Genomic DNA, 24882 nt, shown 5'->3' with positions numbered 1-24882 from the left:
CCAGGCTTATTCATCAGTCTGACTTATCTCTGCCTCTTGCTCTCCCTCCTTTCCTGCTTCCACCTCTGCTTCTGATTCTAGACCTCTCTGCCACAGACTCTCCCTGCTCACCACGCCCTGCTACCTCTTTGGCTTCCAACACCTCCTCCTCCCAGGCATTCTTCCTCTGACCACTCACTGTCATCCTACAACCAATCCCCAGGCTCTGAGCCTTCTTCCCTTGGGGGTTCCCCAGCTGATGCCTCCCACCCTTCCTCTGGGTCCAACCAGTCCATGACACTTGCCCTTTGCCACTAAGTGACCACAGTCTGTTCAAACAAGTATGAGCCCCAGCAATTTCCCCTTTCTCCCTCTGGAAATCAAATACCACCAGATGACAGGCTTCAGGGAATCGGCTTCCTCCTCTTGGGGCAGTAGATAAGCAGAACAAAGGAAAAGGAGTCTTCTTACCAGTTAGTAACTTTAATAACCACAGCGAGAAAACAAAGAACCTATCTCCTAGGAATGGCAGTGCTCCCAGTTAAGAATCCTACCCCCTATTAATCCACATCACTCCCACATCTTGTAATCTGAGCTTGTACCCTCTGTGCATTGTGTGCTTTCTGTTCTGCCACTTTCTCAGCTCTTCTAGACCTTGTGGAGAAGGATGAGTGCTTTCCAGAGACAGTAAATCTTTAACCCCCTCTCTCCCAGTGCTTCTTCTCCTAGCTGTTCCCAATCCAGTATTTCCCAGCTTCTGCCTTCTGAACTATGCCCCTCTGCAAACCACTGTTCCAAATGTACACTGTCCTCCTGCTCCTGGGAAGATTCAGGATCCTGATCAGGGGGAGGGGGAGGCTCCCACCATTCCTCCTCAGTGCAGCCCTCCTCAGCACGGTCCCTGACACCAGAGCTGGGCATCAGGAGCTGTCCTTTGTTACATCTCAGAGAGGGAGGCTCACCATAGTTCCAATGAATGACACAACAGTAGGCAGTGAATGACACAACAGACACAACTTAGGCAGCAGGGGCAGCAGCAGCAGGCTTCTCCATAGTGTCCAGCAGAGAAAAGAAAGTGTCCACAACTGTTTCTGTCCTGAAACAGCCTTCCCCCCTATTTGTTCTGGACCCTCTCGGCAAGGGCTGCAACGTGGCCCAGCAATGCCAAAGAATGCACTGGTGACTCTCAGATATGGGGCCTACAGAAGCTGCAGCGTCGTTGAACACAGGACCTTCCGTCTGCAGGGCTTACAAGGTTTGTGACGTAGCCTGCCAGACATGTCCCATGCTGAAGGAAAATGGGGTGGGAATGATGATGATGATAATAACAATAATAATAATAATAATAATAATAAAAATACTTTATTATTTATACCCCACCCATCTGGCTGGATTTCTCCAGCCACCCTAGGCGGCTCCCAACAGAATACAGTGGTGCCTCGCAAGACGAAATTAATTCGTTCCGCAAGTCTCTTCGTCTTGCGGGTTTTTCGTCTTGCGATGCACGGTTTCCCATAGGAATGCATTGAAAATCAATTAATGCGTTCCTAGGGAAACCGCCTTCAGACCAGGTCCGGGGACAGTCTGTCCCCGGACCTCTTCTGAAGGCTGGGGGGGGGATAAGGGCTTTTCTTCCCACCCCCAGCATTTTAAAAAACCCCGGGACAGCGGAGGACTTCTCCGCTGTCCGGGCAATCTTAAAATGCTGGCGGGCGGCATTTTAAAATCGCCCCGGGACAGCGGAGGACTTCTCCGCTATCCGGGGCGATTTAAAAGCCCCTGGGAAGGCAGGCAGGGGGGACAAAGACTTTTGCCCCCCGCCAGCCTTCAGAAGGTGTTCCCACCCCCCCGCCCCGCTTCGGAGCACCGTTCTGAAGCGGGGTGGTGGGGGAAGGTGTTCCCACCCCCCCGCCCCGCTTCGGAGCACCGTTCCGAAGCCGGGCGGTGGGGGAAGGTGTTCCCACCCCCCCGCCCCGCTTCGGAGCACCGTTCCGAAGCGGGGCGGTGGGGGAAGGTGTTCCCACCCCCCCACCCCGCTTCGGAGCACCGGGAGAAGCGATCTCCCCGCAGCCCCTTGCTTCAAAAGAGGTCCGGGGGCAGCGGGAAGCGCTTCCCGCTGCCCCCGGACCTGGGGCTGCGGGGAGAAGATCGCTTCTCCCCGCCGCCCCTTGCTTCAAAAGAGAAGACCCGCTGTCCCCGGGGCAAGCTTCGTTTTGCGAAGCAAGCCCATAGGGAAATTCGTCTTGCGAGGCAACTCGAAAACGAAAAAACCTTTCGTTTTGCGAGTTTTTCGTCTCGCGAGGCGTTCGTCTTGCGGGGTACCACTGTATTAGAAGCACAATAAAACATCAGACCTTAAAAACTACCCTAAACAGGACTGCCTTCAGATGTCTTCTAAAAGTCTGGTAGTTGTTTATTTCCTTGACATCTGATGGGAGGGCGTTCCACAGGGAGGGTACCACTACCGAGAAGGCCCTCTGCTTGGTTCCCTGTAGCTTCACTTCTTGAAGTGAGGGAACCGCCAGAAGGCCCTCAGCGCTGAACCTCAGTGTTCGGGGTAAAAGTTGGGGGTGGAGACACTCCTTCAGGTATACAGGACCGAGGCCGTTTAGGGCTTTAAAGGTCAGCACCAACACTTTGAATTGTGCTCGGAAACATACTGTGAACCAATATAGGTCTTTCAGGACTGGTGTTATATGGTCTCAGCGGCCTCTCCCAGTCACCAGTCTAGCTGCCGCATTCTGGATTAGTTGTAGTTTCTGGGTCCCCTTCAAAGGTAGCCCCACATAGAGCACATTGCAGTAAATCTGGTTACAGGGAACCAGGCAGAGGGCCTGCTCAGTAGTGGCACCCACCCTGTGGAACGTCCTCCCATCAGATGTCAAGGAAATGAACAACTATCCAACTTTTAGAAGACATCTGAAGGCAGCCCTGTTTAGGGAAGTTTTTATTGTTTGAAGTTTCATTCTGTTTTTAATGTTCTGTTGAAAGTCACCCAGAGTGGCTGGGGAAACCCAGCCAGATGGTCAGGGTAGAAATATATTATTATTATTATTATTATTATTATTATTATTATTATTTCTTTATTTTCTTTATTAAATTTCTATACTGCCCTTCATCCAAAGATCACAGGGCAGTTTACAATATAAAAACACAACTCTGCAATTCTATGATTTCGACTTTCATTTTGCTTTTGTTGTTATTAAACCAAGGATGCCCTTCTTTTCTATAGCCGGGCTTTTTCTGGTTTCACATCCTCCTCTAGCTAAGGGCAAATGAGCTTAGTTGGCAACCCAAGCTACATTTGTGAAGGGACAGAAGAGAAGTTTTCATAGTACGGGGAGTAGAACAACTTTGAGTCTCTCACTCTTTTTTTGCACACCGGAGTGGGGCTGCCATATTTCAAAAAGTGAAAATCCAGACACAACAGTTTTTGAGTTTTGTTTTCTGTTTTTGAAAAATCTGAAAAAAAACCAAGTTTTTGCCAAAGTTGTTGCATTTTTAAAAGGAAATTCACCAAATTCTACACTTCCAACATGGGTTGCCATACATCTGGATTTTCCTGGACATTACAGTGATTCCCACCCAGATACTGCTTCCAACAGCCAAACCCCGGCTATGTCCGGGAAATTCTGGACGTATGGCAACCGTAGACTAAAAAGCAAAAGAAGGCCATCTTTAAATCAAGCATACGTGATTCCTGTACATTTGCAGGCAAGGCAAATTTGAAAAGCAGTCATATCTCCTGAACTAACAGTGCAATGCTATGCATGTCTACTCAGAAAGAAATCCTATTGAGTTCAGTGGGGCTGACACCCAGGTAAGTGGGCAACGGACTGCATGAGAAAATAGATTAGAAATAAAAAGGTTGTGGCCACTTGGAGGCTAATTATTGGTTATTATGGTGTGATGCCACAACAAGTAAGTTACTCTCGACTTTTGAGTTCAATCAACCTCCCATTGTTCTTAATCATACCAAATCCATCTGTTGATTCAATGACTTTAGATCCCTTTCATTTAAAAACAAGAAAAGAAATCCCCTATAAATCAAAGCCAGGCTTACTTCAGAAAGGCCTTTACACTTAATTCCCAGGCATGAGAACCATCTACCTATAGGGCCTCCATCTTATTAGAATTCAACTTCAGTTTATTGGTCTTCTTCCAAACCCTTGCCAAGTCCAGACACAAATTCAGTACTGACACAGCATCGCCTGTCTCTGAACCCAAGGAGCAGGAGAACAACACAGTGTTCTAATCCAGAACACTAATCCAGAACATGGCAGCCAGACTGGTGACTGGGAGAGGCCGCCGAGACCATATAACACCAGTCTGGAAAGACCTACATTGGCTCCCAGTATGTTTCCGAGCACAATTCAAAGTGTTGGTGCTGACCTTTAAAGCCCTAAACGGCCTCGGTCCAGTATATCTGAAGGAGCGTCTCCACCTCCATCGTTCTACCCGGACACTGAGGTCCAGCACCAAGGGCCTTCTGGCGGTTCCCTCACTTCAAGAAGCCAAGTTACAGGGAACCAGGCAGAGGGCCTTCTCGGTAGTGGCGCCCTCCCTGTGGAACACCCTCCCACCAGATGTCAAAGAGAACAACTACCAGACTTTTAGAAGACATCTGAAAGCAGCCCTGTTTAGGGAAGCTTTTAATGTTTGATGTATCACAGTATTTTAATATTTTTTTGGAAGCCGCCCAGAGTGGCTGGGGAAGCCCAGTCAGATGGGCGGGGTATAAATAATAAATTATTATTATTATATTATTATATGTCACCAGAATATTGATGGCATCTCACTCCACATTCCCCGATGACCTTAACCAGAGGATTCATATAGGTGTTTAGAAGCATGGGAGATAAGATAGAACCTTACAGGACTCCACAGCACAACTGCCATGGAATCAAGCAATCTCACCTCCAGTGCTATCTTCTAAAAGCGGCCCTGTAAGCAGAAGCAGAACCAGCTTATCACTGTTCCTACTCCTACTCTCAATCTATAAAACCAGTGAGATACCATGGTTGATAGGATCCACTGCTTTAGTGAAACATCAGTAGGAATCAATAGGGCTGAATTCATCTTTCTCAGACCCTCCAAGTGCCCCTGTTTTCCAGGGACAGTCCTGGATGCACAGAAGCAGCTCCAGTTTCTGATTTGACTCTGGAATGCCCTGCTTTTCCTTAGGGTGTCCCTATTTTCATTGTAGAAATATTGGAGGGTATGGCATTATCCAGCCCTAGAGACATCTGAAGGCAGCAGCCCTGTATAGGGAATTTTTTAAAATGTTTATTTCCCCCCCCCTTATGTTTTTATATTTGTTGGATATAAATATAACCAACCCAGTCAGATAGGTGGGGTATGAATAGTAAAATTGTTGTTTTTGAATAGGACACCCCTATTTTAATCAGAGAAATATCGGAGGCTATGCTTTCTCCCACAAGAGGTCAACAGGGTGATGAAGGCTACTTCAGTGCTGAACCTAGGCCTAAACCCAGTTTTGAAATAAGTGTTTGTGACAATGCTTGTAAAGGGATATGAAGTCTGCTGCAATCCATATTCCTTGAGCCTGCATGTTCATTTTGTCAAATGCCGTTATGGAGAACATTCTGGTGCCCACCTACCAAGGTACAGTTGTACCTTGGAAATTGAACAGCCTAGTTCTCGAACGTTTTGGCTCTCGAACAATTGAAACCCAGAAGTGATTGTTCTGGTTTTCGAACTTTTTTTGGAAGCCGAACATCTGATGGGGCTTCCACAGCTTCCGATTGGCTGCAGGAGCTTCCTGCAGCCAATCAGAAGCCGTGCTTTGGTTTTCAAATGTTTTGGAAGTCGAACGGACTTCCAGAACAGATTCCATTCGACTTCCAAAGTAAGCAAACCTCTTTCTATGAGAAGGTCCTGATATGCCAGAGTTTCTCCCTCTCTCAAAATGTTTTAGATGATGTGTAATCGGATTAGCCAAAATGTCTGAAGTAACTTTCGCTCCTTAAACCATCTTTTTTGCCTTATATCAAACCCTCGTACTCTACCCTTGACTCTGAAGCCATGTTTGTTGCTTTCCTGCTTACAGACTCAGAGAACACATGACGAAACTTCAGCGTCCAACTCAGTATTGTCCCTCCTATTTTTAAACCGTACTAATGCATATTCCTCCCAAATGAATGCACGATATTATTCTTAGCTGTCTTAATATAAATCTTAAGTGTCTTTAAGAAATTCAGCTGCTTACTTGAATAAGGTACCCCTTAAAGTAACGAGAAGTACTATAAACCAGCAGTATTCTCCATTTCTTATCTGAATCTGGTTGTCAATAGCATTGTATTTTAGCAACATTACCTACCTACTGCCTTTCTGTAGCTGTGCTGAAAGCCGATGGACACCAGGTAATCCTGGAAGAAATACCGGATTGGAATGAAGTGCAGCTTATAGTAAATGGAGAGACTGTGTTTCAGTGCAACATTAATGATCTGGATTTTGGTGGGTACAATATAAACTTGTTTTCTGTTTTGCTTTTAAAAAAACATTTCTAAGAAATGTAAAAAAATGATAGAAGAAATACAGATGGCTCCTTCCATTCTTTAGTAGGGCTCATAGATTTTGATTCTAACTATGGGAGCTGCTTGCCAAAAAACCCCTAGCCCCCAACCCCACTGCCAATCCCTTCTCCCACAACTAGGCAACCCCTCGTCCCTTGACACCTCACCTACCCTGTTGCCTCTCGCCTCACAACTTGCCCAAACCCTTCCCCAAGTTTGCCCCCAAACAGCTAGGTATATGGAAGACATGCTTGTGAATTAAAAGAAAATGGTATTCGGGGGGGGGGCAGATAAGATCCTGCAGACTACTGGTGGAAATTGAGCCTGCAGAGAGGAAACTATCATTCAGGCTGGCTTTGCGAGTTATTGTTCAGAGTTTGTTTGAGATGGGTCAGCTGAAAACAGCACACACACAAAAGAAAAATGGAGGGCAGGAGATGAAATGGACCTGGATGTTTGTGTACACTTGTGTGAGAGCCCTGCCTGCCTCCAGAGCAACACATCCTCAGCCTCCCACAAATATTAGATACAACAAACAAATACAGTATACAGTGCCCAGGTTTGGGCTAGTGGAAGAAGAAGAAGAAGAAGAAGAAGAAGAAGAAGAAGAAGAAGAAGAAGAAGAAGAAGAAGAAGAAGAAGAATTCATTATTTGTACCCCGCCCATCTGGCTGGGTTTTCCCAACCACTCTGGGCAGCTCCCAACAGAATATTAGAAGCACAATAAAACATCAAACATTAAAAACTTCCTTAAACAGGGCTGTCTTCAGATGTCTTCTAAAAGTCAGAGAGTTGTTTATTTCCTTGACATCTGATGGGAGGGCATTCCACAGGGCGGGCGCCACTACCGAGAAGGCCCCTCTGCCTGTTTCCCTGTAACCTCACTTCTCGCAGGGAGGGAACCGCCAGACAGCCCTCGGAGTGGGACCTCAGTGTCCGGGCTGAACAATGGTGGTGGAGATGCTCCTTCAGGTATACTGGGCTGAGGAATTCTAGTGTTATATGGTACAGTAGGGGGAAATCAACACACACACACACACCAACCAAGAGGCTTGAATAGCATTGCAAAACTTTTCCATGCTGCCTGAAGCCATGAATAGCAGTGTCCTTTTTAAGAGGTGGGGGAAACCTCCAATGACCTATTTATGTTTTAACATTGTCCGTCTCTCTCTCTCTCTCTAAGGAGGCGATGGCCTGTTGGACCCACTTTGCCAAGAAGCTAGACATGCAGTGTTAAATGCTTACTGAGTAAGAGGCCCAGTGTGTGCTCTTGACAGCAAATCTCACATCAAATAAATAAGACTCTTTCCTTGCATCGCCCATTACGTTGTTAACCCTGTCTTTCAAAAGGGTTCTATTGAGTCCTCTTATTTCACCACCAGTGTGGCTAAAAGCATCCAAGTGGAAGAGGCAGTTTAACTGGCCACAGAGATTTAATCTCAGGGCTGGTATTGGCTTGATAGGCAGTGTGAGATGACAGTTCTGTTTCTTTTGGATCATGTGCAATCAAGATGTGCAAACAATGATTAAGATATAAGGCCACCATCGTCAGATGACTACGTTTGGAGAGATACGTTTGGGTAGCGGCTAGTCTTGCATCTACCCAGGATCTGCAACTCCTCAGACTGTAGACTTTGTATGATGTCTTCTAGATATATCAATCTACAAGACAGTCCTGCTTTAAATGTGTCGCGTGGATCTGACCTGCATCTTACAGTTTTTCCAAAGACCTCAGCGCAGTCCACCATAATCTGGTCCCAACTGAGACTGAAAGGGACCAGTGGTGGCACCCAGCAAACTAAGTGGGGATCTGAATCTCGGTTGCTTTGATGCTCAATACTCTATCCACTACACAGGCTTTATTTTGCGATGCATCCCATCGTTTATGAGATGTATTTGCATCCTCAAATGACTCTCCCATGCAAAACCTGGACTGCAGCAGCCCATTGTTCACTCCAGTGAGAAATGTAATCTCCAGAAGATACAAAGTTGTCCTCAAATGTACCAGGAGCAGTGTTAATTAAATTGCTTTACAGCCTTTTTGTCTTGACTAATTGCCTCATTAGGACACATTTCTCATCCCCCAAATGGATCTGAAGTATTCTTCATCATTGAAGAAAATGTATCATTAAGTGCTTTTGCCCTGCGCCCCCGTCAGTCCTCAGAACTGTTTGCCGTCGGGGGGGGGAAGCATACTTAGATCTTTGCCAACTGTGCAAAGACAGTGCTGCAATCAGCAGTCGAGTGGCATTAATGGCAGAACCCCACAATTACTCCAACTATTTCCCTTTTCCGAGCGAGACCCTTACATACAATTTGTGCAATATCTTCCATCCTTTTCCTAATTTCACAAACAGCTAGCCTCCTTCAGAGGCAGTAGTGGAAAGGGGTGTGACACGGATCCAAATGTTTGGCCGGAGAGCATTACACAAGACTGCATTGCGATCCCTTGCCTGTTTCTTGGTAAACCACTTGGCAATGCATTCAGCTGAGTTTTATCCAGAACAGGCGCATTGAAATTAATGGCCAGGACTAACCTGGGTTAGAGAGAAGGCAGAATTGCTCGACACCTATTTTGCCTCTGTCTTCACCCAAAAGGAAAGTAGTGCCCAACATGGAGATAACAGCATCAATGATGCAAGGATCAATGATGCAGCTCAAGATAGGAGAGGTGGAAAGAAAACACATAGCTGCTTTAAATGATTTCCAGTCTCCAGGGCCTGATGAGCTGCACCCAAGGGTACTAAAGGAGTTTGTGGATGTAATCTCAGAGCCTCTGACTATAATCTTTTGAGGAGCAGGTGAGGTGTTCTAAGCACAATTTAAGGATATTGACAAGCTCAGATGTGTGCAGAGGGCAAGCTAGATGAGTAAGGGTCTAGAAACCAAGCCTTATGAGGAACGGTTAAGGAATTGGGTATATTTAGCCTAGAAAAGAGGAGACCGAGAGGAGATATGATTGCCATCTTCAAATATCTAAAAGGCTGTCACATGGAAGATGGAGCAAGCTTGCTTTCTCCTGCTCTGGAGGGTAGGACCCAAATGAATGGCATCAAGTTACAGGAAAGTTGGTTCTGATTAAACATCAGGGATAGTTTTCTGTTGGTAAGAGCTGTTCAACAGTGGAACAGACTCCCTCAGAAGATGGTGGACTCTCCTTCACTGGAGATTTTTAAGCAGACATTGAATGGCCATCTGTCATGGGTGCTTTAGTTGTAATTCCTGCATTGCAGGGGGTTGGACCAGATGACCCTCTGGGGCCTTTCCAACTCTAAAATTCTACGATTAATTTCATCAAATCTACTCTGAATAAACGTTAGTTGATGACTGTCAGTAAACCCTATACATGTTTTTCCAAAAATAAGTCCCACTGAGTTTAATGGAAGGCTTAGATAGAATTTCCACCTGTCATACTGTTCTTTTTGCTGAACTGAGAGACCCCTTTCCAACTAAAAACAAGAAACACACAAGACATTGCTCTTTTCTGCATACATTTTATTTTCACTCATTCATGGTGTCTTAGGCACAAATGCCACAATGCAAAATAATAAGCAAGACAGTGAATTTCATAAAGTTTCTGAAAATACTAGAAGAGACACACTAACACAGAGTGATTTTCTGGGAGAAAAATAGGCTACATAGGAAAAACCTCCTTATACTTGTCAGCCGATTTGAGGTAAATGACACTTGTAAATTATGAAATATACACCAAGTGATGTAAAGATAGAGATCTCTATAATGGGAAGTAAGTAATCTAAGATTTCAAAACATGTAATATTTCTAGAGAAATTAGAGCTTTGCTGCTGCTACGGATATATAAAGACAATGGCTCACTAGTTTTGGGAAATGAATGAAACTAGCTTTGTTTTGAGTTTGCCAGAGGTATGAACAGTTTTGTTAACATGTTCTAACTACTTCATCTTCTCTTTCACCAGTGCCAACAGTAATCACCTTTTTGGAAAAAATAAAATAGAACAGATTTCTTTAAAAACCTGTACCCAAACAGACTAGTTCCTTTCACTGTATTAAATTCTACAGACTTCAAGTCAAAATATAGAGAAGACAGAGGAAGAGAAAAATACAGGAAAGAAGATCTGCAAGATGCCAGCATTTTTGTGAATGGGATGCTAATACCAATTCCCAGGGGACAAGCTGTCAAAAAACAACCATAAAGAAAACAGACATTATATTCCACTGCTTATTTTTCACATTCTTGGATAGAATTTATTTTTTAAAATATAATGCTACAGTCCACAAACAGCAATGAAAATGGAAGCCTGCCATTTCCTACTTTTTATGTCTATGTTAATTCTGTTCTCTAAATTTGTGCGTTTCCAGCCACAAGAGCATTTATCACTCAAAAGGAGACAGAAAATATTTCAAGTTATACCGAGATGGCCTTCCTTGTAAAAACAGAGCAAAATATATAGACCTATTATTATTTAGACAGCATCCTTCTTCCCTTTAAAATTCTTGTTTATAAAAAAGCTCAAAATGCTGTGCCTTGGGGCTACTTACAACACAACCCTAAGTATGTTCACTGAGAAGTTCTATTGTGCTCAACGCTGCTCAGTTCCATGTAACTGGGCACAGGATCACAGCCTAGCTAGCTAATTAATGCCATTTAGAGTTAAATAATGCAAAGCAAAATTCCAATATATTTTAGATCCTGTTACAGTAAAGCAAACCAGAACTGTAACCCTTGTTTAGAAAGCCCAGCTGTTACGCCTGTCCACTGCATTGATAGTTTCAACTATTCTACAGTGTATAGGGCTTCAAGAATGCCCAGAGTTGATCAGAAACAGCCAGATCTGCTCAGTTTTCCCCCAGTAACTTATTCAAAACATACCTTGTGATTTTTAAACAACAAAGCAGACTTCCCCACTGCCGGGTAAATCAGGAAGTAGCAGCAGGGATCTCAACATGAACTATAATGGTGTCTGCAACTGCCCCACCAACCTTGAAGGGCAATGATCACATTTTTTGACACAAGAAATATGCCAAAATCCAGTGTAAGCACAGCAGCAGCTCTTGTTGGGGTTCCTACATGCTCTCACTAACTCCCCCCAGCACTTAACAGGGAGAGGAAACAGTACCATGTGTTTCGTGTCCCAGTTCTGGTGGCTAAATGGAAAGCAAGCCTGCTAAATTGTTTGCTGCATTCAGATATGTAAGAATTCAACAAAGAATGGTTGGGGGCAGGGTGGGGTGGAATCTGCAAGAAAAACGTTGCTCATTTGAACTATATGAGACCATTTATACAGCCTGCAGTAAAATAGAAATTAGTATCTGATGTTAGGAAATCCCATTAAAATATGCACACCAGTTTTCTTGAATATTCCCAAACTTAAAGCAAAATAATTGTTTCTTCCATCTCCCTAACAAGAGGTAGCTGTGATGTAATCAACAGAACCACATTGACCGGATGAGAATTAAGAGGAACCCTTAGCATTTACGACATACACACAGTGGTTTAGAAGAGGTAAGCTTTAAAATAGGTCTTTGAAAAAGCCAACCTCAAAAAAAATCCCAAGAAGTCTTTCCCTGCTGAATTTTATTTCATGTTATGGTCATGGCCTTCCCTAAATACATACATACTATACTACATACGGAGATAATGGGCCACAACGTTACAATCAAAACATCTTTCCTTCAAATGCCTCCAGGTTGAAGGCTGTGTCCAAAAACCTTCTGAGTGACACGAGATGCGTGTTCTTGTTACCAGTTGCTGGAGCGGCAGCTGGTTCACGGCCGACATACCTTGAAGCAGAAGAGACAAGGAGGCAAATGACAGAAATGAGATGTGACGTTTTTTGAAGCAGAGACACACTGATAATAAACACCTCTTACATTAGTCACCTCTTATATTAGATACTTTCTATAGACTTTTACTTATATGTATAGGATTCTAGTTACTATTTGCCCCAGGCTAGGCTTACTTGCTTAGGCTATCCACTTATTATGTGGGTAAAAACTATTTCAGCCAACCTGTACTGTTAAGCTTCATGAATTCCATTGTGAGTGACTCCTCAAACTGTTGTTCATGTACAAGATGCTTGCTTTATTGAAACTTCACTGGTACTTTCCTACTTAAATCCTTTCTCTGGTTTCTGTTTCCCTCCAAGATCCTGCACAAACTTCCCCTCATCATCAGTTGTTGCCTTGTCTCTCTCCATTCTTATGTTCCCTCTCTGTGATTTTATCTAGCTCAATCAGCCTTAGCTGTCTAAAAGTCTCCCATTTCCTGAATACTCTGTCCATTTCCCCATGCTCTCCAGTATGCCGGGGCCTGCCTCTCAGAATGCCTCTGTACAACCACCTCCCTTATTTCAAAACACCTTTTCTGGGTGTCCCCCCCCCCCCAATCCGTATGCCTTACAGTAACTAAGTGTGCATAATTGTAATGATCATATTCTTTCTCTGCGTACCCTCATTTCCATTTCCCCCTTTCTTTGTTTCAGATTGCAAGTCCTGTGGATCTATGTATCTCACATACATAGTTTGAGTGCAACACCTCAAGGTTCTATAGGAAGTTCACATACCACACTTTTCCATGTATAAGACTATGTGGTTTTTTTCTTTAAAACTCATGCTAAAAAGTGGGGTCGTCTTATACATGGGTAGTGCATAGGGTGGATGTTTGATTGGTTGCTGCCATGGCTGTCAGCAGCTATTGTGTGTGTTATTGGTTGATGCATCAATGGCTGATGCAGTTGGGCAGGCAATTGGCAGGTTCTGCTGGCGATGGGACAAATGGGAAGTAGATTTTGTTTTTGTTTTTTTGTTTTTTAAATAAATTTTATTAGTATTTTCCTCACAACAACAACACAAAAAATATTGAAAAATAACAATACACAACACACAAAAACCAACATTCAAAAACTAAAGAAAGCAACAACAACTAAAAACAACAACAAATCCATATCTTATAAGTTAATACTATAAACACTAAAACAACAACAAGACATTGACTTCCACCAATCCCACAGCACCTCCTTTACCTCTCATTGTGTTTTCCTGTTTTCTGGTTTTCCTTATCATCTCTATCCTAACATCTAGATATAAATCCCTCTTTCTTATCCTTTCACTTCACAAGGTTATTCCAGACTCAGCCAGATTTCTGTCCTCGAACCTTGACTTTTGAGGTATTCATTTAGGCACTCCCATTCTTTTTTTACTTCACTTTTTGGTTTTTGTCTTATTATGTCTGTCAGTTTGGCTAATTCTAAGTATTCTGAAAGCTTACATAACCACTCTCCCCTAGTGGGTAACTGATTCCCTTTCCAGTACTTAGCCGCCAGGATTCTTGCTGCAGACATTGTGTATAAGAAAAAATTAGTTTTGTCTTTTGGAATATTGTCATTTAAAATTCCTAAAAGAAATGCCTCTGGCCTTTTACTATATGATATTCTTAATATTTTCTTTATTTCTTTGTGGGAAGTGGATTTTGTGATGCGTGTGAGTGAGTGATTTTCGACAATCCCCCCCCCCCAAAGCTCAACGACCCTGGGTAACCCCCCCCAAAAAAACTCAACAACTTTGGGCAATCCTCCACAAAAAAAGCTCAACAACTCTGTGCCATCTCCCCCATTTTCTTAACTTTGAGTCCCCCAAAATAATTTTATACATGGGGGCATCTTATAGACGGAAAAGTATGGCATATCTGAAAGTGGCAGAGACGCAGCCTACAAAAGGGACATAGGCAGTGCTCTGCTTGCAGCAGGTCCCAGGCCAGGTCCAGCATCTCCATTTTTTATCCCAGGAAGCCTGGCTAGGAAAAGTTGCCACTGAAGCCACTGCCAGTCAGAGTACAGCCCAGCAGCCCAGACGGAAATATCAAGGCTTCATCTTCAACTTCTTAATTCATATGTTCTTGGCAATGCACCAAAAGCAAAAACAAAAACAAAAGGGGGCAGCAGCCCTGAATGAAAAGAAAACCGCTGCAAGCATCCTACCATATGGGTCGAATATGGTTCACAATGGTGCGGAAACGAGGTTTGACGTAGTCGTAGTAGCCTATGTTCTTGTGTTCTTCTTGACACCAGACAAGATCAGCTTTAGCATACTTCTCAATTTCCGATTTTAGCAAGTCGAAAGGGAAAGGGGAGATCTAGAAGGAAATGGAAATATAGAAATTTCTGGCATGGTAACAGGTCCCCACTGCGTATACACATCTTTATTCCTCAAATACATGAGGAATATCGTCTACCGCTCCCAGTGAGTGTGGCACATTTCAAAAAAGGAATCTCTCCAAATTAGTATGTAAGGAATGTTCTAATATCCCGATCTGACCCACACACAACAGTTACATTGGTGAAGGCAAGAACAGTTAGCAAGTATATGCAGGTAACTAGCAATTTTGTGCACTCAGCTTTACGTGCTTCACAAAAAAATGTAACAGAAGAAGAAGAAGAAGAAGAAGAAGAAGAAGAAGAAGAAGAAGAAGAAGAAGAAGAGGAGGAGGAGGAGGAGGAGGAGGAGGAGGAGGAGGAGAGCAGAGAAGATGGGCATACAAGGAAATGTACAAGGGAGCGGATGGGCATATAAGGAAAAAGACTTTGGCAATCCAACCCTCCACTGAACCCAATGTTTTTTGACTAAATCTGATTTTGGCTTTACAGGCTATTCCCACGAAAGTTGAGAGTTGTGTGTATTTCACTTCTGTTGCAAATTTCTGAAGGTGGTGCGAGTACTGTCATTTGTTTGACAGACAATACATGTACTGCCACTTTCATCATAAATGTACTTTTTATTTCACTCACATGAATACTTATAGACACAATCTAGTCAAAGCTAAGCACTTTCAGGTCTCATTGTCTTAGCAAAAGAGTGGCACTGACCATGTTTAAACTTTCATTTTAGATCAATGAGTTTTAACTGTGTTTACCTTTTTATACATGGGGCAGAATCCAACTAGTTAATATGGACATATGAAAATTTACCAATATGAGTATATATGACATTGCTGGGGTTTTTAAAAAATAATTTGGTTAAAAAGAATTATACAATACAGTCACAGCAAAGAAAAGAGCACGTTGCTTTCTGCAAATGATATATTCTGCCCAGGCACTACATTTGTTGAGTAATCCTACTGTTATTCTTGGACTTAGATACATTCCTGCTCACATCAAAAGGAACCAAAAGCGTCTCACAATGGCATGCAGTATTTGGATGTCATCACGAGAATCCTCAGATCAAAAGTGATGCCAAAAGCACTTTCATTTGCAATGCACTACCTGTTAGTGTTGAGAAGGCAGAAAGTGGGAAACTACCATTTTTAAAATCAAATGTTCATTTTGGTCAATATAGTATTTTTTTTTCATTTTCAGATGAAAGAAATGGGAAAACAGTTTTAAGCATCACTTGTGAAAAGCAGCATTAGAATACCCTTGTGAAGGCAGAAGATCACTAAGTATTCACATTTTATAAATACAGAACGGGGTTCATAATTTGCAGAAGTCAACCTAGTCAATTCCCATCAGGTAAGATTCCAGTCCAGTTATTCTACATAATCTTATGCTCCATTCACCAAATCAAAACACCTCGTGTTTCTCCCCCCCCCCTCTTTTTTTAAAAACAGAACTTCAAGTTTTTGTTACTTTGACACCAAAAAGTGTCAACAGGATGGGCTGTCGCCCTAAACGGCCTCGGTCCTATATACCTGAAGGAGCGTCTCCACCCACATCGTTCAGCCCGGACACTGAGATCCAGTGCTGAGGGTCTTCTGGCAGTTCCCTCATTGCAAGAAGTGAGGTTACAGGGAACCAGACAGAGGGCCTTCTCGGTAGTGGCGACTGCCCTGTGGAACAGTCAGATGTGAAGGAAATAAGCAGCTATCCTATCTTTAAGAGACATCTGAAGGCAGCCCTGTTCAGGGAAGTTTTTAATATTTAATGCTATACTGTTCTTAACATTTGATTGGGAGCCGCCCAGAGTGGCTGCGGAAACTCAGCCAGATGGGTGGGGTATAAATAATAAATTATTATTATTATTATTATTATTGGCACAACATTTGGTTTACATGTCTAGGTTTAAGGCCCCTTGTTCAATCTGCCACGTCATCAGGTAGGCTTGGGACAGACTCCCTGCTTAAACCCTGAAGAGACACTACTAGTCTGTGTAAGGCAGTAGTGAACTAGATGAACCATTAGTCTGACTTTGCTGAAGTAACTGGACATGAGATAGGGTTAATTTCCTTCCTGAGTTAAATCACCCCATGGATGAGCTAATTTCAGGTGCACAGTCAGCCGAGCCAGTTGCGATGGTAACGGCCCAGTGCCCCAACTATATCTGTGATTAATGCATGTCAACTCAGCAGTCTATTAGTTGGTCTGTCGGTCCTGAGTCTGTTGGTGTTGCTTGTTCAGTATTATAAGGAGCAACAGAGATACTTTGTCTGTATCTGTATTTGTCTGTATCTATGTCCAGAACTGTTTTACAGAGCCTTATCTTCTGCAGCAGTAAGCTATTTAGACCTTAGGCTGCTTCCATGTGATGACTGGTACTGGGAGCAACTTCCACCATGTGTGTACCTCATATCAGATTAACAACAGATTCAGTATGAGAAAGGTTATTATGTGTACTTCACAGGCATGTACATTTTAAAAATAATGCGCACACCAAGTTCTCTCTCTTTGCTTTACCTGTTCCAATCTGGTTATAGCCACCTCCTTCTCCAAATCCTGGTTCTTTCTCTCTCTAACAAGATCATAGTATACCTTCCCAGTACAGAAAATGACCCGCTTGACCTCCCCGGGAGCTTCAGCTGCAGGTCCTTCTTCAGGGATCACACGCCTGAAGCTGGTACCTAGATGTGCAACAAAGGTGTTTTAATACAAGGTGCCTAGTCTGATCAACCCTAGAGGATTTCTCAAAAATAGAAGTAATTTTTGGTATATTCCTTGGATTAGAAAGCCTTCTTTCCCTCCTTCCATAGTTTCCAGTCTCACCATAACTTAGGGATACTGCCACTCTCTAGTAATTACACAGAGAAAATGATTCCCTTCATGAAACACAACTGGTTCTCAGTGGCAATTTTTCCTAACTCTCATGTACTTGTATCGGTTCTGTAATTCTTAAATTCAATAATATTCTGAACAGGCAGAGGAACAACAATCATTGTTATAACTATTATAATTTTTAGAAAAAAATACGAGATTTGCTTTGTATCAGTGAAGACCTTGAGCACCCTATCTTGGCTGACAAGTAGACATCACAAATAAGTTCCCCCAGCAATCGCGGATCCATTTGCAGCTATTCTACTGTGTTTTTGCTATTTTCTTCCCATGGAAGGGTCTCCATGCCACAAACGCAGTACTCCCATGCCAACAATGTAATGTAAGGCATGTTTCAAAACAAAACGTACATAAGTGAACCTACCTGACACCATTTCATCAAAGCTGGATTTTGCTTCAGGATGTCTCAGCAAGGACTTTGGTGTGAAAATAATCAGCTGTAAAATAGGCAGTATAACAATTGTAAAATGTTGCCTTTATTGAGTCAGATTACTTCACACAAGCAAAGAATTTGGTTTCCATACAAAAAAGGAATGGGTTCAGTGCCTGGAGATGAACTAGGGTAGAAGTACCCCTATCTAAAGGGTCTTAAGTTTTAATAAAATTCATGGAGATATGAGCACTTTACTGTCCTTGGATGCCTCTGCCTGCCCTAATCCCTCTGATGTCTAAAAAGTACGTTACATAAATCAGTAATGGACAAAGTAGTCAACCATTAGCCGAAATAGTTTGTCTCAGTGGGGCAGGGGTTTGTTGTGTGGCATAGCTATATCTAAACAAATTGTAGTATGACTTTCTGAAACAATTTTGAATATTCTAGAAGTTTCCTAAAATAAGCAATTGGGCTCTTTAATTTTTTAACTATAATTGAATTTAAACCCACTTTCTACAGTACAGGCCTAGTCTTCTATCATCCATACTTCATTATTTTTTTACAGAAAAGACTGAAATACTTTTAATTAGTACAAAAGCACTAAATGTCAATACTTACAGGTTTCCTAAATGGCAACAAGAGCTGCCTTCGGAGGACATGGAAGTAACTGGCTGGAGTTGAACAGTTCACCACAATCCAGTTGCATTCATAGAGTTGGGAAACTGCAAAATCATCTTCAAATTCCTGAACAAAGGCAGATTATGGGCATTAGAAAGGAAGCCAATAGCCTGGTTTGCACATCTTGCTAAGCCGAATAATGGCTTGGTGTGAATTTGTGAATATGTAGACTCTGGATGGAGAATGTGGCAGATTTGCTTCTCCCCAGTCATCCTGCAGCTGTGCTACACTGAATGTACACATGACTTGGTTTAACCATAGTAGTGGTGAATGACACAACAATAGGCAGTGAATGACACAACAGACACAGCTTAGGCAGCAGGGGCAGCAGCAGCAGGCTTCTCCACAGTCTCCAGCAGAGGAAGGAAAGTGTCCACAACTGTTTCTGTCCTGAAACAGCCTTCCCCCCTATTTGTTTTGGACCCTCCCAGCAAGGGCTGCAACCTGGTCCAGCAATGCCAAGGAACACTCTGGTGACTCTCAGATATGGGGCCTACAGGAGCTGCAGCGTCGTTGAACACAGGACTTTCCGTCTGCAGGGCTTACAAAGTGTGTGACGTAGCCTGCCAGACATGTCCCATGCTGAAGGAAAATGGGGTGGGAATGAGATTAATAATAATAATATTCTCAGTACTAGCACCCACCCTGTGGAACGCCCTCCCATCAGATGTCAAGGAAATAAACAACTAACTGACTTTTAGAAGACATGTGAAGGCAGTCCTGTTTAGGGAAGTTTTTAATGTTTGATGTTTTATCGTGTTTTTAATATTCTGTTGGGAGCCACCCAGAGTGGCTGTGGAATCCCAGCCAGATGGGCAGGGTATGTATGTATGTATGTATGTATGTATGAATAAATAAATAAATAAATGTTGTTGTTGTTGCTGATGATGATGTTGATGTGAATGTTAATGTTAATATTATTAGAGGTGGTGCCTGAAGAGACATGACTGGGTAGGAAGGAAATATATATATATACTTACTGGAAAGGCATCAGGATCATCATTACACATCTGAAGGAATCTCTCTGGCCTGGCTGAAGAATGCTCTGGGCCCTGAGAATCACATCATGTAAAGAAAAACAAGTTGGCATGCCTTGGAAGAATATAGATCCTAAATATAATTGTCATTAATTTCCATACTGGGCAGGATGATGTGAATTTAGTTGGTTTGATAGAAGTGGTTGTGTGTAGCCTTTATAATCACCCTCTCTGACATAGGTTTAATAGATGGCTGACTATGTTTATTGTATAAATGGAGCACCTTATAAGTGCACACTATTACTCAGATGTTGAACCTCATTGAATGCAGTGGAATTTATTTCCAAGTACAAATGCCCAGGATTAACCACTAGGTAAAAGGTAAAGGACCCCGGACGGTTAAGTCCAGTCAAAGGTGACTATGGGGTTACGGTGCTCATCTTGCTTTCAGGCTGATGGAGCCGGCATTTGTCCACAGACAGCTTTCCGGGTCATGTGGCCAGCATGACTAAACCGCTTCTGGTGCAACGGGACACCGTGACGGAAACCAGAGTGCATGGAAATGCCATTTACCTTCCCACCACACCGGTACTTATTTATCTACTTGCACTGGAGTGCTTTCAAACTGCTAGGTTGGCAGGAGCTGGGGCAGAGCACCAGGAGCTCACCCCATCGTGGGGATTCGAATCGCTGACCTTCTGATCGGCAAGCCCAAGGGGCTCAGTGGTTTAGACCACATCTCCTTTTACTTTTAACTAACCACTATATGCATTGGGGGGGGGGCTATTCTCTCTTTCAATCATTACACGTTTGTTCTTTGGGAAATACCCACTGATACACATCTGTAACAGCAATTCCTTCTTCTTATTTAAATAAATATTAGAGATATATAATTGTGAAATTAGTTGTACACAGGGAACTATTATTCTGATCAATGGAAGCCCTACCATTCCTTCCATTCCATGAGGCAAAAGCAGGACAATCCCGTTGTGACGAACCCACTTAGCCTGTCCCGAGCTGATAAATTGATCAATGATGCACTGTGCTGTATTGTGGAAGTCACCAAACTGAGCCTCCCAGCACACGAGGGCATTGGGACTTGACATAGCAAAGCCAAGTTCAAAACCTAAGAGGGGGGAAAGAGGAAATATATTATCAGTACACACTATATTCTGTTATGACTATACAAAATGTATTGAGAATAACTCCTGAAGCTGAATTACAGAATGGCATTACAGAATGAAGTAAATTAGGACTGTGCCTCTTATACATCCAAGAATTAGAAACTTTCAGTATATACGAATATACAAAACATCTATGTCAAAAACTGATTCAATACAACTTTGTGCATCTCAGTCTTCGGAACTATCACAAACGACTAATGAAAAGGAAAAATGAGGCCTAAGGAAAGCATATTCTGCAATAAAAAAGCAAATACCAGAATGGCTTGGGTAGCATTTCAAAAATCTGGAGTGGTTGTGGCAAGATAGGTTGTGCCACTTCCATTACACTTAACATGTTATAGCTTACAGCACAGTGATGTTGCAATATTTCCTAAAATCTGACATACAGCAAACACAATTGGGTCCGTCTGGAATGTTATATGGGATTCTTGTAGGAAGCGAATAAAATTTTCCCCTCTGTGTAGTTTGCATGTGTTGTGGACGACCATATAGCAAAATCTTACTTCCGTGGTAGGAATTAGGGCATTAAATAATGGGTAAAAATGGAACAAGAATTTACTAAAAACTAAAGTATCATAGTTCTTGCCCAGCAACTCAGCTAAGGCAGATTGACGGTAAATTGCTTTAATAGCTGTAATCACAATGCTGCTTTGTTGTGCTATTTCAAAATACAAGATTTCAAGCAGAGCCAGAGAGTTCATAGAAACATAATTAAATATAATATTAACCTAGTTTCTCTTTTAATGACCCACCTTGACTCCAGGGTCTTATTTATTTATTTCACTGCTTCCAGCTAATAGTGCCTGTTAGACAAAATGCCTCCTCCCCCTTTTGCCCCTCACGTTACCCCCTTTTCTAGGATCATTTGCATTTAAATAGGTCATTGGATTGGCATGAGGACGAATATTCCTGCAGCAACTTTAAATGATGCCATGTAGCCCTAATCATCAACATACATCAGATGGACTGATGTCAAGTGAGCAGAATGGTCGATAATTTACCGGTATGATATCTAGAAATGCATCGCACCCTGTAGGAGACTCTCGTGTGACGCTACTGAGGCAAATCACATACGCTTAAGGAAGCTGGAAAAGGCGGTTTCTGGTCCCTTCTTTGGTTGGGGCATGCGATCCATTCAAATGGATAAAAAAACCCACAGTTCTATATGCAGAAACAGTCCTGCCCTCAAAGAAGATATATATACATGTTTATAGGGCTGCTATACGTCTGTATGGGATGTGGGTGGAGCTGTGGGTTAAACCACAGAGCCTAAGGCTTGCCGATCAGAAGGTCGGCGGTTCGAATGCCCGCGACAGGGTGAGCTCCCGTTGCTTGGTCCCTGCTCCTGCCAACCTAGCAGTTCGAAAGCACATCGAAGTGCAAGTAGATAAATAGGTACCGCTCCAGCGGGAAGGTAAACGGCGTTTCCGTGCACTGCTCTGGTTTGCCAGAAGCGGCTTAGTCATGCTGGCCACATGACCCGGAAGCTGTATGCCGGCTCCCTCGGCCAATAAAGCAAGATGAGCGCCACAACCCCAGAGTCAGTTACGACTGGACCTAATGGTCAGGGGTTCCTTTACCTTTTAATACGTCTGTAATTTCCCAGACATAGATGGGACTTGGCAGTTGGAAACAGCTTCTGGGGGGAAATCGCTGAAATGTCCGGGAAAATCCGGACATATGGCAACCCATGTTGGGAGTATAGATTTTGGTGAATTTCCTTTAAAATAACTCAAAAAACTTCGGGCAAAACAAAAAGCTCAACAACGTTTGTGTCCAGATTTTCACTTTTTGAAATCTGGCAACTCTATTTTACACCTTGAGGCTCTTTAGATCTAATCCGCAGATACATATGTGCAAATGCCACCTTACTGAATGAGTACCCAGCATGTCATATGAATCTCTGTTCTCAAGAGATGTTAAAAACCATCACCAGCTGTGTGGCCAGTCAGCAAAAGCAATATTCATTCTTGACTGCTTGCTTCCAGGATTGTTAAGAATGGCAATTCTTGCTCTTTTCCTGGATGTGAGGTATGCACTCAAGTAACAATGGGTGCCAATGCCACAACAGTAGTGGTAGATAACTCAAGAATAGGAATTAAATAATATTGCCCTATGCCGTTTCAAGCAGGAAAGGTGTTGGGTTGAGGTTCCCTGATCTCCCAGGTAAGTTGTCTGAATATATCCCATTACCTGCTCCTATCCAAACTGCCAAAGCATTTCAGGAAGAGGACAAGCAGATTTGCAGATAGGTGCACTGTTAATACATAGCGCTTAAAACAAGATTGTCCCTTTCAACAACAATAAAAAATACACTGTTTAAAGTAAACATTTAGATTTTAAATTTTTTTTAAATCATCTGATGAGGCTGTGCTTTGAAACATGTTGTATTTATCTGTATGGTCCTTAATTTTTAATTCTCTGCTGCACAGAGAATGAAAAAAGAACACCACACGTTACAACTTAAGTGCTGCGAAAACGAAAGAGAGAAGGGGATACTGGGCAGTTCTGGAAATTATAACTGAAACCTTCTTTGCACATTCTAAAGTATCAAACTTTCATAAAGGTTTGCTAAAGGGCTGGAACTCTTCACCCTGTGTCCCTCGAGGCTTCTTGCTCCTCCCAATTTATTCTGATTAATGGTTTTGTCTTTTTTTGTGTGTGAGGCAGCTGCCTTTTTTGGTGGGTGTTGCCTGTTTTTTTGGGATGGGTGTACGTGTTTCGTCTGTTTGGGGGAGATTATGAGCATCACCAATTTCCACTCTGTGAAACGAGTCCCTTGGGGTATCTACAATGGTTTTAGATTTCTTATTGTGTGCAAAGGCTCAAAAACGTTGGGCACCCCTGTTGTATGGCTAATCCAGTACAAAGTTTAAGGTGCTGTTTTTGAGTCTATGGTAAAAATAAAGCAGGGAAATGTTTGCAAATAACCATAAGGTATTGGATGTTCTCCAGAATATTGAATTTGCACTAACTCAAACCCTGAGCTCCTTATTGGCGCTTCATATGGAATTGTATGAAGAAAAGAGAGTTCCACATAGTCACACTACTAGAAGGCAGTAGCTGCTTGGACCTGTCTTAAAGATGGGAATCCATCAAGGAAATTTCTTTTCAGGAGAATACAAGAAAGAGAAAAGCACAGATTGTGAAAAGGATACCAGGATACTGAACAGAAAAGACAGTAGTTAGTCAATAGTGAAACAGAGGTTAGGAATGGCTCAGTTGGTAGAGCATGAGACTCTTAAGACTCAGGGTTGTGGGTTTGAGACCCACGTTGGGGGGAAAAGATTGCTGCATTGCAGGGGGTTGGACTGGATGATCCTTGGGATCCCTTCCAACTGACTAATTCCATGAATCTGTGACCAAGCATAAGGGATTCAGATGAGGAAGGGTGGAAATAGGTTTCGGTAGCTAGGTTAGGTTAGAACGCAATGGACAGCACAGAAGCTGAAATGGGTTTGGAGGAAATGTGAAAGAGGGGCAAGGTCTGGCGTACCAACCGTGATCAAAGTGTATAATTCACAGACATTTATTTATCGAAGCCATTCAAAGCATGCAACGGCATCTGGTAAATGTAAGTCCTAAGGGAACACTTTTGCAGCTGCATTTTGCAGGGGTTTTTTTCAGGATTTGTTTTTCTGAAGACATGAAGACTGAACATTTACATTATAAAATACAACCACAACTGCATAAAATGAAAGAAGTACCTTTCATTACTTAGGTGAAACCTTCAGTTCTTCCAGCTGGTAAAAGTTTTCATCATACTTGCATGAATCAAAAAGTTCAAATGTTCAACATGTCTTCTTTTTCTAGTTCACATGCTGTTAGTTTGCTTTTCATTACTGATTTTAAATTGTGCTTTTAAATGCTTTTTGTCTAATTAACTTACACAGTTGTATTATAAACTGGACTGCTGCATGCCACCTTGAGAGTCTCTGGGCAGAGAAGGCAGCTAAGAAATACAATTAAATAAAACCAGTTAAAAATTTTACTGTTTTTTGCTGAAAGGCAGAGCTGGATGCGACATTTGATAAGACAAAAGCCGAAGTGTGTGGAATATACAATTGGCTGCTGAAATGTAAATCTAGTTATGTAAACAAGGTTACTAAGAAACTATTTTATTAAATTTTAGTCACTGTG

At 42.6% G+C, this 24882-nt stretch overlaps 2 protein-coding genes across 3 annotated transcripts in view; one reads left to right on the top strand and one right to left on the bottom strand.

The window, feature by feature from the left end:
• Positions 1-966: 966 nt before the first annotated feature.
• On the top strand, positions 967-8553 carry LOC308476925 (UPF0728 protein C10orf53 homolog). The gene is made up of 3 exons (XM_081005121.1): positions 967-1234; positions 6337-6456; positions 7699-8553. The coding sequence occupies exons 1-3, from the start codon at positions 1141-1143 to the stop codon at positions 7761-7763; spliced, it is 279 nt and encodes a 92-aa protein (XP_080861247.1). The 5' UTR covers positions 967-1140; the 3' UTR covers positions 7764-8553.
• Positions 8554-9993: 1440 nt separating this feature from the next.
• The window catches only part of OGDHL (oxoglutarate dehydrogenase L), a 64041-nt gene continuing 49152 nt past the window's right edge, over positions 9994-24882 (bottom strand). For both annotated transcript variants that reach the window (XM_081004909.1, XM_081004908.1), the window contains exons 17-23: positions 20506-20684; positions 19562-19633; positions 18522-18647; positions 17895-17967; positions 17159-17322; positions 14471-14625; positions 9994-12275 (exon numbers count right to left, since the gene is read on the bottom strand). In XM_081004909.1, the coding sequence (XP_080861035.1) occupies positions 12152-12275; positions 14471-14625; positions 17159-17322; positions 17895-17967; positions 18522-18647; positions 19562-19633; positions 20506-20684 (893 nt within the window). In that variant the 3' untranslated portion in view covers positions 9994-12151. The remainder of the gene's footprint in view (positions 12276-14470; positions 14626-17158; positions 17323-17894; positions 17968-18521; positions 18648-19561; positions 19634-20505; positions 20685-24882) is intronic.

Source organism: Podarcis pityusensis (genome assembly GCF_964106645.2).
Source record: "Podarcis pityusensis genome assembly, chromosome: 5".
Lineage (NCBI taxonomy): Eukaryota > Metazoa > Chordata > Lepidosauria > Squamata > Lacertidae > Podarcis > Podarcis pityusensis.
Note: the sequence above shows the minus strand (reverse complement) of the source record. Positions and strands in the feature narration are given on the sequence as shown.